Below are 20,035 nucleotides of genomic sequence, written 5' to 3' on the forward strand. Positions count from 1 at the left end.
AATTTGGCCTAACCATCAGCCTCAAGAAAACGAACATCATGGGACAGGACGTCAGAAATGCTCCATCCATCAATATCAGTGACCATGCTCTGGAAGTGGTTCAAGAGTTCACCTAGCTGGGCTCAACTATCACCAGTAACCTGTCTCTGGATGCAGAAATCAACAAGCGCATGGGAAAGGCTTCCACTGCTATGTCCAGACTGGCCAAGAGAGTGTGGGAAAATGGCGCACTGACACGGAACACAAAAGTCCGAGTGTATCAAGCCTGTATCCTCAGTACCTTGCTCTACAGCAGCGAGGCCTGGACAAAGTATGTCAGCCAAGAGCGACGTCTCAATTCATTCCATCTTCACTGCCTCCGGAGAATCCTTGGCATCAGGTGGCAGGACCGTATCTCCAACACAGAAGTGTTCGAGGCGGCCAACATCCCCAGCTTGTACACACTACTGAGTCAGCGGTACTTGAGATGGCTTGGCCATGTGAGCCGCATGGAAGATGGCAGGATCCCAAAGGACACATTGTACAGCGAGCTCGTCACTGGTATCAGACCCACCAGCTGTCCATGTCTCCGCTTTAAAGACGTCTGCAAACGCGACATGACGTCCTGTGACATTATTCACAAGTCGTGGGAGTCAGTTGCCAGTGATCGCCAGAGCTGGCGGGCAGCCATAAAGGCGGGGTAAAGCGTGGCGAGTCGAAGATACTGAGCAGTTGGCCGGAAAAAGAACAGAAGCGCAAGGGGAGAGCCAACTGTGTAACAGCCCTGACAACCAATTTTATCTGCAGCGCCTGTGGAAGAGTCTGTCACTCTAGAATTGGCCTTTATAGCCACTCCAGGCGCTGCTCCACAAACCACTGACCACCTCCAGGCGCTTACCCATTGTCTCTCGAGACAAGTAGGCCAAAGAGTGGGGGGAAGAGATCATGTGAGAGGAGATGTGGTAAATCAAATGAAAACGATAAGGTAATCGAGCAGAGTGGCGAATTAAGTAGTGATAACCAGAGTGCGGCAAGCTTAAGAGTGTACCAGCAGAGAAGACCAGAGATGGCAGAAATGGTATAAAGAGAGAGTTAAAGGCGCTGTATCTGAATGCACACAGCATTCGTAATGAACAGTTGCTACACTGTATGACAGAGTATACAGGAAGAAATAAATGGGGCCTGTAAGAAAGGTACTGCAATCACATGGGTGATTTTAATCTATATAGATTGGACGAATCAGATTGGCAAATGTTGCTTGAAAAATGAGTTCACAGAGTGTATTTCGGACAATTTCACAGAGCAGTACGTTCTGGAACCAACTAGGGAGCATGCTATTCTAGACCTGGTAATGTGCAATCAGACAGGATTGGTCATTAACCTCATGGTAAAGGAGCCTCTAGGTGACAGTGATTATAACATGAGAGAATTTCACATTCAGTTTGAAGGGGAGATGTGTGGGCCTAAGACGAGTGTTTAAACCTAAATAAAGGTAAATACAAGAGTATGCCAGCAAAAAATATAAAATCAGACTGTAAAAGCTTCTACAGGTACGTAAAAAGGAAAAAGACAAATGTGGGTCCATTACAGGCAGAGTAAGGACAATTTATAATGGGAATAGAGAAATGGCAGAGAAGCTAAATAATTATTTTGTGTCTGTCTTCCCTGAGGAAGATATAAGAAATTTCCCAGAATTAGAGATCCAAGGGGTTAGGGGGAATGAGGAATTGAAGGAAATTAGTATTAGTAAGAAGATTGTATTGGAGAAATTAATGGGGCTGAAGGTTGATAAGTCCCCGGGACCTGATATTCTACATCCCAGAGTGTTTAAAAAGGTAGCTATGGAGATAGTGGATGCATTGGTGATCATCTTCCAAAATTCTATAGATTCTGGAGCAATTCCTGCAGATTGGAAGGTTGCAAATGTCATCCCACTATTTAAGAAGGGAGGGAGAGAAAACAGGGAATTACAGACCTGTTAGCCTTACATCGGTCATTGGGAAAATGCTAGAATCTATTCTAAAGGATGTGATAAATGGACACTTGGATAATAATGATCTGATTGGGCATAGTCAACATGGATTTATGAATGGGAAATCATGTTTGATGAACCTGTTGAAGTTTTTTGAGGATGTTACTAACAGAATTGATAAAGCAGAGTGGTATACCTGGATTTTCAGAAGGCTTTTGATAAAGTCCCCCACAGGAGGTTGTTTAGCAAAATTAAAGCACATGGGATAGGAGGTAATCTACTGGCATGGATTTCTTTCTTTTTCTTTTTCTTTTGGGCCTCCTTATCTCGAGAGACAATGGATACGCGCCTGGAGGTGGTCAGTGGTTTGTGAAGCAGCGCCTGGAGTGGCTATAAAGGCCAATTCTGGAGTGACAGGCTCTTCCACAGGTGCTGCAGAGAAATTTGTTTGTTGGGGCTGTTGCACAGTTGGCTCTCCCCTTGCGCCTCTGTCTTTTTTCCTGCCAACTACTAAGTCTCTTCGACTCGCCACAATTTAGCCCTGTCTTTATGGCTGCCCGCCAGCTCTGGCGAATGCTGGCAACTGACTCCCACGACTTGTGATCAATGTCACACGATTTCATGTCGCGTTTGCAGACGTCTTTATAACGGAGACATGGACGGCCGGTGGGTCTGATACCAGTGGCGAGCTCGCTGTACAATGTGTCTTTGGGGATCCTGCCATCTTCCATGCGGCTCACATGGCCAAGCCATCTCAAGCGCCGCTGACTCAGTAGTGTGTATAAGCTGGGGGTGTTGGCCGCTTCAAGGACTTCTGTGTTGGAGATATAGTCCTGCCACCTGATGCCAAGTATTCTCCGAAGGCAGCGAAGATGGAATGAATTGAGACGTCGCTCTTGTCTGGCATACGTTGTCCAGGCCTCGCTGCCGTAGAGCAAGGTACTGAGGACACAGGCCTGATACACTCGGACTTTTGTGTTCCGTGTCAGTGCGCCATTTTCCCACACTCTCTTGGCCAGTCTGAACATAGCAGTGGAAGCCTTACCCATGCGCTTGTTGATTTCTGCATCTAGAGACAGGTTACTGGTGATAGTTGAGCCTAGGTAGGTGAACTCTTGAACCACTTCCAGAGCGTGGTCGCCAATATTGATGGATGGAGCATTTCTGACATCCTGCCCCATGATGTTCGTTTTCTTGAGGCTGATGGTTAGGCCAAATTCATTGCAGGCAGACGCAAACCTGTCGATGAGACTCTGCAGGCATTCTTCAGTGTGAGATGTTAAAGCAGCATCGTCAGCAAAGAGGAGTTCTCTGATGAGGACTTTCCGTACTTTGGACTTGGCTCTTAGACGGGCAAGGTTGAACAACCTGCCCCCTGATCTTGTGTGGAGGAAAATTCCTTCTTCAGAGGATTTGAACGCATGTGAAAGCAGCAGGGAGAAGAAAATCCCAAAAAGTGTGAAAAAAACTAATTGAAACCTACAAAATACTTAAAGGGATAGACAGAGTAGATGCAGCCATGATGTTTCCCCTGGGTGAGGAGTCTCGAACCAGGGGACACAATTTCAAAATAAGTGGGAAGCCACTTAGGACAGAAATGAGGAGAGATTTCTTTACTCAGAGGGTTGTGAATCGTTGGAATTCTCTACCCCAGAGGGCTGTGGAAGCTCAGTCATTGAGTGTGTTTAAAGCAGAGATTGACAGATTTCTAAATACCAATGACATAAGGGGATATGGGGATAATGTGGGAAAAATGCATTGAAGTGGATGATCAGCCATGATCATCTTGAATGGCAGGGCAGGCTGGATGGGCTGAATGGCCTACTCCTGCTCCTATGTTCCTATGAAGGCAGAGTTATCTAAAGTGAACTGGGAAACTAGGTTAAAAGGTAGGACAGTAGAGATGCAGTGGCAGACTTTTAGGGAGATATTTAATAACTCTCAGCAAAGATTTATTTGAGTGGAAAGAATGATTCTTTGAGAAACATGCATCATCCGTGGTTAAATAAGCAAGTTGAGGATAGTATCAAATGAAAGAAACACTGTATAAATCTGCAAAGGTTAGTGCTGTGTCAGAAGCTTGGACAGTCTGAGAGAGAACTAGCTGGTGATATAAAAACAGATTGTAAGGGTTTCTACATGTATTTAAATAAGAAAAGAGTAACTAAAGCTAGAATTGGTTCTCTAGAGTGTGAGTCTGGGTAATTGATCATGGTAAACAAGGAAATAGCGGAGGTGTTGAACAGGTATTTTGTATCTGTTTTCACTGCAGAAGACTGAGAAAACCTGCCAAAGATACTTGAAAATCAGGAGGTGAAAGGGAGGGAGAAATTTAAAACAATCACCATCACCAGGGAAAAGCTGCTGGGAAAACTATTAGGCCCAAAGGTTGACAACTCCCCAGGATCAGATGGTCTGCATCCTAGGGTCTTAAAAGAAGTGGCTGCAGACAGAGTAGAGGCTTTGTTTATAATCTTCCAAAATTCATAGATTCTGGAAGGGTCTGAGCGGATTGCAAAATAGCAAATGTAAAATCTTCATTCAAGAAAGGAGGGAGACAGGAAGCAGGAAACTATAGGCCAGTTCGTCTAACATATATCATAGGGAAATTGCTAGAATCCATTATTAAGGAGTTTATAGAAGGATACTTCGAAAATCATAATGGGATCTGACAGACTCAACATGGTTTTGTAAAAGGGAAATCATGTTTAACTAATTTATTAAAGTTCTTTGAGGAATTCACAAGCGAGGTGGATAAAGGGGAATCTGTAGTTGTGGTGTACTTGGACTTCCAAAAGGTATTTGATAAGGTGTCACATAAAAGGTTACTACACAAGATAAGAGCACATGGTGTAGGAAGTAACATATTAGCATGAATAAAAGACTAGTTAGTTAACATGAAGCAGAGAGTAGGGATAAATGGGTCTTTTTCAGGTTGACAAGATGTAACAAGTGGAGTGCCACAGGGTTCAGTGCGGGTGCCTCAACTATTTTAAATTTATGTCAATGAATTGGGGCGGCACAGTGGTTAGCACCGCAACTTCACAGCTCCAGGGACCCGGGTTCGATTCTGGGTACTGCCTGTGTGGAGTTTGCAAGTTCTCCCTGTGACCGCGTGGGTTTTCGCCGGGTGCTCCGGTTTCCTCCCACAGGTGATAGGTAAATTGGCCATTGTAAATTGCTCCTAGTGTAGGCAGGTGGTAGGGAATATGGGATTACTGTAGGGTTAGTCGGGACAGACTCAGTGGGCCAAAGGGCCTGTTTCAGTGCTGTATCGCTAAATAAAATATAAATAAAAAGAGACCAAATGTATGGTTGCTAAATTTGCCCAGGACACCAAGATAGGAAGTAAGCTGTCAAGAGGACATAAAGAGTTTACAAAAGGATATAAATAGATTAAGTGAGTGGGTAAAAATTTAGCAGATGGAGTATAATGTGGGAAAATGTGAACTTGTCCACTTTGACAGGAAGCTTAGAAAAGCGGTATACTATTTAAATGGAGAGAGATTGCAGAACCCGGTGGTACAGAGGGATCTGGGTGTCCTGGTACATGAATCACAAAAGGTTAATATGCAGGTACAGCAAGTGATTAGGAAGGTAAATGGAACATTGATGTTTATTGCAAGGGAAATTGTGTGTCAAAGTGGGTAAGTTTTACTGCAGCTGGACAGGGCCTTGTGAGACCACATCTGGAGAACTGTGTGCAGTTTTGGTCTCCTTATTTGAAAAGGATATAATTGTGTTAGAAGCAGTTCAGAGACGGATCACTCGACTAATTCTGGGGATGGAGAGCTTATCTTATGAAGAAAGGTTGAACAGGTTGGGCCGAGACTTGTTGGAGGTTAGAACAATGAGAGGTGATCTTACTGAAACATATAGGTTCCTGAGGGGACGTGATAGAGTGTATACTGGGAGGGTGTTTTCTCTTGTGGGGGAGACGAGAACTAGGGGACACAGTTTAAGAATAAGAGCTCTCCCTTTTAAGATGGCGATGAGGAGAATTTCTTTTTCTCGAACGGTCATTAGTCTGTGGAATTCTGTTCCCCAGAAAGCAGTGGAGGCAGGGTCAATGAGTTTATTCAAAGCTGAGTTAGATGGATTTTTGATAGACAAGGGAGTCAAGGGTTATGGGGGGGGGGCAGACAGGAAAGTGGAGTTAGGATCACAACCAGATCAGGAATAATCTTATCGAAAGGCGGAGCAGGCTCACAAGAACAAATGAAATAGCAGCAGGAATAGACCATGTGACCCGTCAAGCCTGCTCCGCCATTCAATATGATCATGGCTGATCTTGGGCTTCAATTCCACTTTCCCGCCCAGCCTCAGTCTCAGCCTTAAATATATTCAGTGATGGAGCATCCGCAACCCTCTGGGGTAGAGAATTCCAAAGATTCACAACCCCTTGAGTGAAGTAATTTCTCATCTCAGTTGTCATACTGGGCCCCCCACCTGCCAAGAATGAGGCACATTAATTTCACCACACGGACATTAAATTTCAAATTGTTGTTGGGAAGAAGAGAAGGCCTGTGACAATGGGTTACCAGGCCCCTGGCTGGAAAGATATTTTTGGAACAAAGGAGCTATCCCCTGCTCCAATACAATCCACAAACAGATGTGGTCAGACCAGTTAGTCACATGACTAACCTGCTTGGTTGGCATCTCGATTTATTTCTGATTTGTACAGTTTTGAACTGAGAATCTGCAGAAAACTGTTTACTCCCAGACTGAAGAAGACCTCCTGTCTGTCTGTCTGCCTGCTCCCATCGCTTTCTCACCAGCTTCTGAATCCATTGAAGACACATGAACCCCAAGAGAGAAAAGTCTCCTACAGTGAACAAGGTTTAAGAAGAATACTGGGCCCCAATGAAAAGCAAGATCTGCTTACAAGCAAGGACTCTGCAGTGAGTTCGAAGACCTGTAACAAAAACTCTTCAGATATTGCTGTAAGCTTTTACGCTTTATTTCTTCTGCTCTTTTCTGTCCCTATCTGCATGTGTATACCACGTATGCATGCTAGCATGGGCGCGTCGTGCATCCATAGGCATTAACTGAATTAGAGTTTAAGTTTAATAAAATTTCACTTTTCTTCTTTAAACCTAAGAAAACCTGTTTGTGCTGGTTTCATTGCCTCATAATTGGAAAGCTGTGAACAAGAGTTCACCAAGGGAGAGCTAAAAACACAGTGTATTTGAAATAAAACCCTGTTACAGTAATACCAGGTGAAGGCCGAAAGGGAATCCTAGACCTCTTTCTCACCTGATCGTAACACAGTCCTTATCCTGAGACTGTGCCCCTGTTGTTACGAGGGTTTCCATTTTTTGTTATAACTTGAGAATCTATATTTTAAAAACTGAAAAGGATTCCATGGATGCTGGAATCTTCAAGAAGCTGAACTTTGGATGTTTTTTTATGGGAAGGTCAACAGAAGGTTGACCATTAAACAAATTTTACTGAAAAACATCGGTTTGCAAATAACCCAGCAGGGTGTTTGTGCTGTGACTCTGAAAAGGATGTTTACAAGGAAATGACAAACCAAGATTTCAGGTTGTCATACAGCCTGCCTCTGGAAAAGTTTTTGTTTCATTTTGAACTCTTAAGAAAGGCCAGTGGTTGTTTGGCCAAGAACAGAAAGAAATTTGCTTCCTGACCTGCCAGAAGAAAACAGCTCTCTCTTTAAAGAATTCCTGCATCAAGTTGTATTGTTGCCTCCCTGTATTTGAAGAAATCCTGAATGTTTTCAGAAACCTTGCATCTTTGAAAGAACTTTGCATAGAATGTGCAAGAATTGAAACCTTTGTTACTGCACATCTGATGTAAGACTTATGCAATGCCTTCCGTAGCTGCATCTCTTGAAAACCTACCTAGACTGTTCATCAACATTGTTGGAAAGAACTGTTCCAGGACGATTCCCAGTGGCAGCCACCTATTCGCCTTTGGGACACCTCGCCAACACAGAGGACTTCCATACCTTCTCTTCAGTCTCAGTTTTTTATTCCTTCCAACTGTCACAGTTGTAAACAAAAATCATTTTTTCTCCCGGTTAACCGGTTGTTTATGTGAGTGTGTGAGGGCGAGGATAAAAATAAAGGGTTTTAATATTTCAATTCGTGCATATGTTTACTTCATTATTGGTTAAGACTTAGTTTATAATAAATGGATAATTTTGTTGTTTATTAAAAAATATCTGGTTGGTGTGCTTTATTCTGGAGTAAAATAGATTGGCTGTTTCAGTAAGTGGGAAAATTTAAATACATGTTGTGACCTGTGGAGAAGTGGGACTGAATTAACAGTGCACTCCTCCTGCCTCGGTTATAACATCTTGTTTTAGATTCCCCGCATGGCGGAAACAATCTCTCAGTGTCTACCCGATCCAGAACTTTCAGAATCATGTACATTTCAATGAGATGCCTCACATTTTTCGAAACTCCAGAGAATGTAGTCCCAATTTACACAGCCTTTCATCATAGGACAACCCCCTCATCCCAGGGACCAATTTAGTGAACCTTCGCTGCAACCCCTCCAATGCAAGTATATCCTTTTTTAAATGTGGAGACCAAAAATGCACACAGTATTCCAGATGTGGTCTTGCCAAAACCCTGTACAATTGTAGCAAGACTTCTTTATTCCTGTACTCCAATCCCCTTGCAATAAAGGCCAACATGCCATTTGCCTTCCTAACTGCTTGCTGTACCTGCATGCTATCTTTTTATGCTCGAAGGGTGACAGTATTAAACCTTTTCATTGTAAATACAACAGTATTAACTTGTCACTGTAAATACTACTGTATTAATCCCTGTCACTGTAAGTTTTTTTAATAGAGTCATAGAAAGATACAGCACCGAAACAGGCCCTTCGGCCCACCGAGTCAGCACCGACCATCAACCACCCATTTATACTTATCCTACATTAACCCCATATTCCCTCTCACATCCCTACCTTCCCTCAATTCTCCTACCATCTACCTACACTGGAGGCAATTTTACAATGGCCAATTTACCTATCAACCCTCAAGTCTTTGGCTGTGGGAGGAAACCGGAGCACCCGGAGGAAGCCCACACGGTCACAGGGAGAACTTGCAAACTCCGCACAGGCAGTACCCAGAATTGAATTTCTACAGGATTAATCCCTGTCAGTGTAAGGAACTATATTATTCATACACTCCAATTGCCATTTTCATTCACAGTCCATACTCTTCGCTTAATTGAGGTCCATCACGATATTTCTGTCCTGCAATCGAGATTCACAATTATCCACAGACTTTGATTAATTGTCTCTGCATTGTTGGTCTCTCACCTTTGCTTGTCTCTAATTTGATTTCTTTCTCTTTCTGTTCAGCTGCAGAGACTTTCCCCATTGCGATATTGTGCATTCCACTTGGAGTGAAACTCCTCGCCCTTATAGTGATGTGGATTATTTTGTTGAGGGATAAATCCAGGTATGTAATATTGCTGGGAGACTCTTGTCTTTAAATGCCTGAAGCTTGATTCATGGGTGAGCTTTGGTGGTGATTCAAACACTTGAGCCATTCTGGTCGATGAACAACCACACAGTGCATGTCCAGCAGAGGTCGCTGGATCCCAGCAGGATCAGGAACCCTGGGCAATGTTTCTTTCCCTATCCCAGTAGCTCTTGGACCAATTGGAGAGCCCCGACTGCAGCCCAGCTGGGATTGGCTAACTCAGCCCAGACATGGGATGGAAACTGGCCCCTTCCTGGTCTGTATGATTCAGCTCCTCACAGCAGGAACTTGCTGAGCTATCGGGGACCTGATTAAATCTCCCAGACCACCTGTATTCACTATTGTCTATTTTAATCTGCAAGGTTAAGCCCTCAGGGCATATTATGGTTCAAAACTGATTGAGTTGAATTTGATTGCAGTGCTGGGTTATTGACAGTCAGATTCCTGTTCACTTTCCAACCTCAGTCTTTCCCCAAGGCTTTCTGGAAAACACCAACCACTCACCTCAAGACCCGGAAAAAGAATAAAACACTCTGGGGATTGGCTGCTGTTCAGATGATGAGAATGATGGTTATCACAGTGTTGAAAATGATTTGCAGTTCCCTTTGACTCAGTTTTTGGTCACCTGTCCTCATATCTCCTCATGTGACTCGGTGTTCCATTTTGCCTGATTGTGTTCCTGTGAAGCACATGTTAAAAGTGCTATATAAATGCAAGCTTTTGTTCTTGCTATATAAACAAAGTGACTCCTGACATCGCAGCGGTCTGCTGACATAATCAGAGCGCTCCAAGCTGTGAACATGTGCAAACGGTCGCCTGCGCTGAGATGCTGCACATACTCAGCCTACGTCTTGCCAGGACTAACTGGTGCATGCGAAGGAAAACATTCTCCCCCCTCGCCCACTCACTCCCCACTCCTCGCTTCCAGCCACCCTGCTCTCCAGCTGCTCACTCCCCTCTTCCGCCCACCATCCTGCTCTCCAGCTGCTCACTCCCCTCTTCCGCCCACCATCCTGCTCTCCAGCTGCTCACTCCCCTCTTCCGCCCACCATCCTGCTCTCCAGCTGCTCACTCCCCTCTTCCGCCCACCATCCTGCTCTCCAGCTGCTCACTCCCCTCTTCCGCCCACCATCCTGCTCTCCAGCTGCTCACTCCCCTCTTCCGCCCACCATCCTGCTCTCCAGCTGCTCACTCCCCTCTTCCGCCCACCATCCTGCTCTCCAGCTGCTCACTCCCCTCTTCCGCCCACCATCCTGCTCTCCAGCTGCTCACTCCTCTCTTCCGCCCACCATCCTGCTCTCCAGCTGCTCACTCCCCTCTTCCGCCCACCATCCTGCTCTCCAGCTGCTCACTCCCCTCTTCCGCCCACCATCCTGCTCTCCAGCTGCTCACTCCCCTCTTCCGCCCACCATCCTGCTCTCCAGCTGCTCACTCCCCTCTTCCGCCCACCATCCTGCTCTCCAGCTGCTCACTCCCCTCTTCCGCCCACCATCCTGCTCTCCAGCTGCTCACTCCCCTCTTCCGCCCACCATCCTGCTCTCCAGCTGCTCACTCCCCTCTTCCGCCCACCATCCTGCTCTCCAGCTGCTCACTCCCCTCTTCCGCCCACCATCCTGCTCTCCAGCTGCTCACTCCCCTCTTCCGCCCACCATCCCGCTCTCCGCCGCTCACTCCCCGCTTTCCCCTCACCATCCCGCTCTCTGGCCACTCACCCCCCCACTTTCCCCACCCCCCCCCATCCCTCCAGATGCTAGCTCCAAGGCCCGCTGCTTCCTTCCTCTCGGCTACTCGATCCCACATTCGATCGTTCCTCACCGCACTGCCCAGAGAAGCCAGGTGGGCCTGGAGGGGTGATGGAACGATATTGGAGTGAGTGGCCGAGAGGATGGAAGCGGCGCGGCCTGGAGCTAGTGTCTGGAGGGATGGTGGGGTAAGCGGGAAGTGAGCAACCGGAGAGTAGGAACCGGGGGAAGCGGGGAGTGAGCAGACGGAGAGTGGGATGGGGGGGGAAGTGGGGAGTGAGCGGCTGGAAAGTGGGATGGGGGGGGGGAAAGTGGGGAGTGAGCGGCCGGAGAGTGGGATGGGGGGGGAAGTGGGGAGTGAGCGGCTGGAAAGTGGGATGGGGGTGGAAGCGGGGAGTGAGCGGCCGGAGAGTGGGATGGGGGGGGGGAAAGTGGGGAGTGAGCGGCCGGAGAGTGGGATGGGGGGGGAAGCGGGGAGTGAGCGGCCGGAGAGTAAGATGGCGGGGGGGATACGGGGAGTGAGCGGCCAGAGAGTGAGATGGGGGGGGGGGGAAAGGGGGAGTGAGCGGCCGGAGAGTGGGATGGGGGTAGAAACGGGAAGTGAGCGGCTGGAGAGTGGGATGGGGGGGAAGCGGGGAGTGAGGGGCCGGAGAGTAGGATTTGGGGGAAGCGGGGAGTGAGCAGCCGGAGAGCTTGATCGGGTGTGGGGGCGAAGCAGGGATTGAGCGGCCGGAGAGCTTGATCCGGTGTGGGGGGGAAGCAGGGAGTGAGCAGCCGGAGAGCAGGATGGGGGGGGGGGGGGGAAGTGGGGAGTGTGCAGCCGGAGAGTGGGATGGGGGTGGAAGCGGGGAGTGAGCGGCCGGAGAGTGGGATGGGGGGGAAGTGGGGAGTGAGCGGCTGGAAAGTGGGATGGGGGTGGAAGCGGGGAGTGAGCGGCCGGAGAGTGGGATGGGGGGGGGAAAAGTGGGGAGTGAGCGGCCGGAGAGTGGGATGGGGGGGGGAAAAGTGGGGAGTGAGCGGCCGGAGAGTGGGATGGGGGGGGGAAAAGTGGGGAGTGAGCGGCCGGAGAGTGGGATGGGGGGGGGGAAAGTGGGGAGTGAGCGGCTGGAAAGTGGGATGGGGGTGGAAGCGGGGAGTGAGCGGCCGGAGAGTGGGATGGGGGGGGGGAAAGTGGGGAGTGAGCGGCCGGAGAGTGGGATGGGGGTGGAAGCGGGGAGTGAGCGGCCGGAGAGTGGGATGGGGGTGGAAGCGGGGAGTGAGCGGCCGGAGAGTGGGATGGGGGGGGGAAAGTGGGGAGTGAGCGGCCGGAGAGTGGGATGGGGGGGGAAGCGGGGAGTGAGCGGCCGGAGAGTAAGATGGCGGGGGGGATACGGGGAGTGAGCGGCCAGAGAGTGAGATGGGGGGGGGGGGGGGAAAGGGGGAGTGAGCGGCCAGAGAGTGAGATGGGCGGGAAAGCGGGGAGTCAGCGGCCGGAGAGTGGAATGGGGGGGGGAGGGGGAGTGAGCGGCCGGAGAGTGGGATGGGGGTAGAAACGGGAAGTGAGCGGCTGGAGAGTGGGATGGGGGGGAAGCGGGGAGTGAGGGGCCGGAGAGTAGGATTTGGGGGAAGCGGGGAGTGAGCAGCCGGAGAGCTTGATCGGGTGTGGGGGCGAAGCAGGGATTGAGCGGCCGGAGAGCTTGATCCGGTGTGGGGGGGAAGCAGGGAGTGAGCAGCCGGAGAGCAGGATGGGGGGGGGGGGGGGAAGTGGGGAGTGTGCAGCCGGAGAGTGGGATGGGGGGGGGGAAGCGGGGAGTGAGCGGCCGGAGAGCAGGATGGGGGGTGAAGCGGGAAGTGAGTGAGTGGACAGCGGGATGGCACTGAAACCTCACTGAATTACGGAGGGTGTGCAGCACTGTCAGAGGTGCTGTCCTTCTGAGAAAGTTTAAACAGTGCAACGTTCTCCGAGTATCAACCAAAACATGTCCATTGTCTGCTGTCATGTTTGCTTATGAAATGACAGTCACTGCTCCTAAAGTAATTCACTTTAGGTGAATTAAGATGACTAGCTACTAAATAACTGGCGCATGCGCAGGAGGGAGGGGAGACTGTTGGGGGTGGGATGGCGGTGGCAGCATGACAATATTTGAGTGGATCTTTGGGTTGAAGTTGTTTATCTGTGATAAACAGATAAACCATCATTAATCCTGGCAGCTGCCTGAACGTCGCAGACACTGATGTTACAGTGGAACAGGCTGCATTTTCGCATGTGCTAGTACTGCGCCACCTGATGGTTGCGTTGTCAGCAAACGCCGCCCTTTATAAATGCAAGTTGTTGTTCTTGCTGAAAACAGGAACAACAATCAGACCCATTGTGTCAGTGTTTAACACTGATAATCTAATCTGTTTTTAAATACATGGGGAATCCTATGTAAACAGCTGCAGGTTGTATATGGCGGTTCTGAAAATGCTCTTATTTTACTGTTAATATGGCTCATTTTATTTAATCTTGTTTTGTCCCCAGAAAGGAGCAGGACTGATCCATCGCAGGAGGCTGAGAAACTGAATGTTCAAACCGCAATATAAACCTGTTCCACTCGCCCTGCACTGAATCTCATCCAGCAATTTAAACTGGACTTGCTTTGGTCATCATTCACTGTGTGATCCTGGGTACTGAGTACAAAATTCGTCCTGTTAATCAGCTATTCAGCAAGGTTCTGCATCACACTGTGATGATCATTTAGACTTAGTGGGACAGTGTAACATGGGTGATAGCGAATCAACAGCCCGATTTAAATCCCTGACATTGGCTGGAATGGAAATAAAAATGGGGAGAGATATAAAACAGGCTGCTGATTGGCCGTTTTACACTATCACACAAAGTCCAGATGACCCCGTTACTCTGAATGGAATCTGAATGTGAACATTCTCAATATCAGTCTGTCTAAATGGCCAGGCTTTATTTATGGTGTAAACAGTGGGAGAGCTCATGGGGCAGAGGTGACTGTGAGTAGGACAGGTTTGAAACCCCAATTATTCCAGCTGCTTTGCTCAGGGAACTGGCTGCTGTTTCTAGCTCCTCGGCTGTGACGGGAGATTCTGCTGGAGGCCAGTCAGCTTTCAATAACTGATCTCAGAGTGAATCTGTGCTTTTACTGTCAGTCGATCAAAGTTACATGATGGAGCTGCAATGATTGTGAACACTGTACACAATCCTGGTAGCTCCATCATGTAACTTTCATGTGCTCTTGTGAAGTTCCTTTGGGACAATTCGCTACATTAAAGGTGTTATATAAATGCCAGTTATCGTTGTTGCTTCTACGAGGTGCTCTTAGTGGCTGGGAGCTTGGGCGGAGGAAGTCTGCTGAGCTTCAATTCAGACGGACACTGCGGATGGCACTCTGGGCCTCGAGGGCTGGGCTGGAGATTGCACCATTCGGCCTGGGCTGCAGCATTCTGGGCAGCAAGGGCACTGGCAGAGTGTTTGGGTTGGATGCAGGAATGCTGTCATCATGACAGGGAACAGCAGGCTCCTCTTCTATGGAGCCACTGCCGGTCTCCCAGTGCCTCAGGAACCCTCACCATCTGCTGGAGAACTGTTGCTGAACTGCTGCATTGATCTGGAATCCCATTTCAACAGTGGCACCCAGAGGTATATAATGGCAGCAGACTGAGACTCCAAGGCAGCAGTCTGTGCTGTGTTGGAAGCTCAGATTGGTAATCACACGCTCCAACAGGTTGGGTTCCGCCTGGAATGAATGAGCTCCAAAATCTGTGCAAAGCCCTGTGCCAAGGTTGGGGACTGACTCCTCCACGCTCCTTGATATTGTGCCCAGGCTTTTGGGCAGGATTTCCAGTTTACCGAGTACTTTGTTGAGCACGCCCATCAGCCTTCATCTGTAGCCTGGCTCATCCAAACTCCTCACCTGAGTTGTGTGCAGCAGAACTGTCTGCAACCTTCCCTCCGGCGAGCTGGCACATATGGGATCCTCCCACCGCTCCCCCAACTCCACAGCTCCTTGTGCCCGTGTTCCCTCATCTATACGAGCGTCTGAAGTCCACAGAGAGTCAGTCTCTGAGCTGCGAGAGTGAAATCAAGCAACAGTACTTCATCATCATCCATCTCCTTCCTCCACTGGCTGAACAGATTCTTCTTTGTGGGAGCTGAAATGAAAAGGCGAAAGGGTTAAGGTTGTGATTTGGTGAGAGGAGTGAGAGTGCGCTGACACCAGCTGCAATGTTTCATTCAGTCTGAGTGGGATGGGGAAGAAGTGAGGACCGAGAAGGAAGATTAGGTTTACAGAAACCCTGATCATTGATCTCTCCAGCTTCACCAATCACCACAGCTTTAGTGATGCCCCTTCCCATTCCCAGTATTGCAAGAATTGTCTGTTCCAGTTTCCTGGTGCTGCCTCCTGTTATCCCGCACCTTCTCCCACAAGGAAGAGAAAGTTCGTTAATGAGTGTTCAGCAATATGTCTCAGTGATGTGGCTGTGTGTGTGTGTGTGTGTGTATCTGTGTGTGTGTATCTGTGTGTGTGTATCTGTATGTGTGGTGTGTGTGTGTCTCTGTTTGTATATCTGTGTGTGTGGTGTGTGTGTATCTGTGTTGTATGTGTGTCTGTGTGTGTGTATCTGTTTGTATATCTGTGTGTGTAGATTGTGTGTCTGTGTGTGTGTGTATCTGTGTGTATCTGTGTCTGTTTGTATATCTGTGTGTGTGGTGTGTGTGTCTGTGTGTGTGTATCTGTTTGTATATCTGTGTGTGTAGATTGTGTGTCTATGTGTAGATTGTGTGTCTGTGTGTGTTTGTGTGTGTGTGTGTGTATCTGTGTTGTGTGTGTGTGTATCTGTCTGTGTGGCGTGTTTGTATATGTGTGTGTGTGGTGTGTGTGTATCTGTTTGTATATGTGTGTGTGTGGTGTGTGTGTATCTGTTTGTATATCTGTGTGTGTGGTGTGTGTGTATCTGTTTGTATATCTGTGTGTGTGTATCTGTGTATGTGTGTATCTGTGTGTGTGTATCTGTTTGTATATCTGTGTGTGTGTGTGTGTGTGTGTATCTGTTTGTGCGTCTGTGTGGGTGTGTATCTCTGTGTGTGTCTGTGTATGTATGTGTGTGTATCTGTTTGTATATCTGTATGTGTGGTGTGTGTGTGTCTCTGTTTGTATATCTGTGTGTGTGGTGTGTGTGTATCTGTGTTGTGTGTGTGTCTGTGTGTGTGTATCTGTTTGTATATCTGTGTGTGTAGATTGTGTGTCTGTGTGTGTGTGTATCTGTGTGTATCTGTTTCTGTTTGTATATCTGTGTGTGTGGTGTGTGTGTCTGTGTGTGTGTATCTGTTTGTATATCTGTGTGTGTAGATTGTGTGTCTGTGTGTAGATTGTGTGTCTGTGTGTGTGTGTGTGTGTATCTGTGTTGTGTGTGTGTGTATCTGTCTGTGTGGCGTGTTTGTATATGTGTGTGTGTGGTGTGTGTGTATCTGTTTGTATATCTGTGTGTGTGGTGTGTGTGTATCTGTTTGTATATCTGTGTGTGTGGTGTGTGTGTGTATCTGTGTATGTGTGTATCTGTGTGTGTGTATCTGTTTGTATATCTGTGTGTGTGTGTGTGTGTGTGTGTATCTGTTTGTGCGTCTGTGTGGGTGTGTATCTCTGTGTGTGTCTGTGTATGTATGTGTGTGTATCTGTTTGTATATCTGTATGTGTGGTGTGTGTGTGTCTCTGTTTGTATATCTGTGTGTGTGGTGTGTGTGTATCTGTGTTGTGTGTGTGTCTGTGTGTGTGTATCTATTTGTATATCTGTGTGTGTAGATTGTGTGTCTGTGTGTGTGTGTATCTGTGTCTGTTTGTATATCTGTGTGTGTGGTGTGTGTGTCTGTGTGTATCTGTTTGTATATCTGTGTGTGTAGATTGAGTGTCTGTGTGTAGATTGTGTGTCTGTGTGTGTTTGTGTGTGTATCTGTGTTGTGTGTGTGTGTATCTGTCTGTGTGGTGTGTTTGTATATGTGTGTGTGTGGTGTGTGTGTATCTGTATATCTGTGTGTGTGTTGTGTGTGTATCTGTTTGTATATCTGTGTGTGGTGTGTGTATCTGTGCGTGTTTGTGTGTGTGTGTATCTGTTTGTATATCTGTGTGTGTCGTGTGTGTGTGTATCTGTGTGTGTGTATCTGTTTGTATATCTGTGTGTGTGTGTGTGTATCTGTTTGTGTGTCTGTGTCGGTGTGTATCTCTGTGTGTGTCTGTGTATGTATGTGTGTGTATCTGTTTGTATATCTGTGTATGCGTCTGTGTGTGGTGTGAGTTGTGGGTGTAACCTTTTCTACAATGCTGAGTGTGAGAGTGTGATGTCAAGCCTGTTCATTGAAGTGTTCAGTACTGAGTAATAGAAATTGTGGGTAAGTGGGGGATAGGGATGATGTTAATTCAGCCACTGATGTGGCTAGTAGTGCAGCTGTCATTTGAAGTTTGATCTTAACTCAACAACTCTTGTCAGATAATTGAACTTCATCGACACTGTATCCAGGTACATGGCTCCACATTCCTTGTGTTTAGCTCCTCTGTAACCTCCTCCCTTGCTTCCTCAGCATGTGCTATGAAGTTTCCCTTCTCCTCAGGGATAGAGGATGCCCCATTCCTTCTCCTGAGGATATCCCTCCTCCACCTCCAGACCACCCATTTCTCCTCAGGGATGGAGAATGTCCCTCCTCCACCTCCACCTCCAGCCCACCCACTTCCTCTCAGGGATAGAGGATGTCCTTCCTCCACCTCCAGCCCACCCACTTCCTCTCAGGGATAGAGGATGTCCCTCCTCCACCTCCAGACCACCCACTTCCTCTCAGGGATAGAGGATGTCCCTCCTCCACCTCCAGACCACCCACTTCCTCTCAGGGATAGAGGATGTCCCTCCTCCACCTCCAGACCACCCACTTCCTCTCAGGGATAGAGGATGTCCCTCCTCCTCTCCATTTCCGACACCAAGGCCTCCAGTGCAGCATCAGGGAAACTTTATGTCCGCACTCTCCCAGGCTCAGACATTTGTGATAGGTTTCATTCCACTTCCTCACACCACATCCAGAAGACCAATCCACCTCCTCTTTAAGAGGTACTGACTATCTTTAAATGGTGTGGGTTACTGGTATAGTAATTGAATATTGAATTGTGTTCAGGTGATGGGCATTAACTGGGGATTCACTTGTCTTTACATAGGAGCAGACTGAAACTGTGGTAATGGGGATCAGGAGGTGCATGCTTGTAAAACGTATCTTGGTAAATAAAAGCTTACAAGTGCGTAAGGTTTGGGCTCCAGTTCTATCCTTCAGGACCCAGCTTTCTGGAACACAAGAATGTGTATTTGTGCAGCACAATCTACGGATGTGGGTTATTTGTCGAACGCCATCCCAACACTCCTCCTCCTCCCCGCTAATCAATTTATCCCCCATAGAGGTTGATGGACATTCTGACAATACTGGAAGCTGATGCAGCATCTGTCCTTCTCACTTGATGCTGTGGTTTGTCCCTCTTTTTTTCAATAGTTATATAAATATCCCTAGTCTGTTAGTCAGCAACACTTTGCTCTCTTTTTCAAATCAACATGAAGAGACTTCCAGTTAGCTAGTAAATTCAGGAAGATTTATAAACTGATTGTGGGCAGGTTTCGCAGGAGGTGAAGGAACGCTTTGAGCAACTTCTGTATTTCAGTTTCATGAGACAAGAAGCAGAGTGAGAAGGACGAAATACTGAAGAGTTGGCGATGGGTTCTCTCTACGTTTGGCTTTCCGCTGTCTTATTGTCGGTCTCGGTACGGAGTTACAGAAGGTGCTTTCGAATAATAACTGTTCAAATTCATTTTGTTGTTAAAGTCATTGAATGGTTACAGCACAGAAGGAGGCAGTTCAGCCCACCGTGTCTGTGCTGGCTCGCTGCATGAGCAACTCAGCTAGTCCCACTCCCTTGTCCTGTTCCCGTAGCTTTGTAAATATTTTCTCTTCGGGTGTTTAGCATTCACTGTGTGATCCTGATACAGAGTACAAAGTTCTTCATGTTAAACAACTCTTCAGCTCGTCTCTGATCACACACTCATTTCAAATGGAATCTGAAAATGATCTTTCCCAACCTAAGTCTGTATAAATGCAGGTGGTTATAAATTCTGGTGCAGCCATTTCGGGAAAGCGGGGGCCTCAAGCTACTGCCCTGTGTTAATGCTGAGTCCTGAGACTCTCCCAATATTCAGCCTTAAGGTTCTCTATAATGGAGCAGGTGAGGTACAAACAGCAGCTGTACTGAGGAACCTGAGGGAGTGACCACGGCCCGCGTATCCAGTAGTGACCTCAGTCCATGTATCCAATGGTGACCACAGCCATGTATCCAATAGTGACCACAATCCACGTATCCAATGGTGACCACAGCCCACGTATCCAATAGTGACCACAGCCCACGTATCCAATAGTGACCACAGCCCACGTATCCAATAGTGACCCAGTAATAATCTCTGGTTGGACCTATTCCTGCTGTTACAACCTCAAGCTCAAGACAAAGCCCCCAATCAAAATATATGATTCTGATTGCAGTGGGAGAAACATACTTCCGTCCCTCTACAGATCGCCTAACATATCACTTTAAACTTTCCAAATTAAAGAAAACCAGAGCCAAACTGACCATCTATTAACTGCCGAATGAGGCTAACCAAACCAGGTGTCTTTAGATCAACAAATTAACTGTTTCATTAGAAAAAATAAATTCTTAAAACACTAAGATATAAACAACATTTAAAATAGAAAAAAGTATTCTCCTTGCAGATTTACCCTCCTGCCAAAGTGGAATCTTCCAATGTGGAACTGACCGAGGTTGGTTGAAGTCCTCACAGTCGTCCAATGGGGATAGAAAAAATGTCCAACATCCAAAACAT

The 20,035-nt window shown here is 47.5% G+C and overlaps 1 protein-coding gene across 1 annotated transcript in view; it reads left to right on the top strand.

Annotated features, from left to right (window-relative positions):
• Window positions 1–18,417, top strand: part of LOC137368779 (sialic acid-binding Ig-like lectin 15) — a 54,587-nt gene extending 36,170 nt beyond the window's left edge. Inside the window, exons 4-5 of the mRNA XM_068028982.1 lie at window positions 9,287–9,386; window positions 13,653–18,417. Coding sequence (XP_067885083.1) covers window positions 9,287–9,386; window positions 13,653–13,668 — 116 coding nt within the window. The 3' untranslated portion in view covers window positions 13,669–18,417. The remainder of the gene's footprint in view (window positions 1–9,286; window positions 9,387–13,652) is intronic.
• The last annotated feature ends 1,618 nt before the right edge of the window (window positions 18,418–20,035 follow it).

The sequence above is a fragment of the Heterodontus francisci genome, chromosome 4, assembly GCF_036365525.1.
Source record: "Heterodontus francisci isolate sHetFra1 chromosome 4, sHetFra1.hap1, whole genome shotgun sequence".
NCBI lineage: Eukaryota > Metazoa > Chordata > Chondrichthyes > Heterodontiformes > Heterodontidae > Heterodontus > Heterodontus francisci.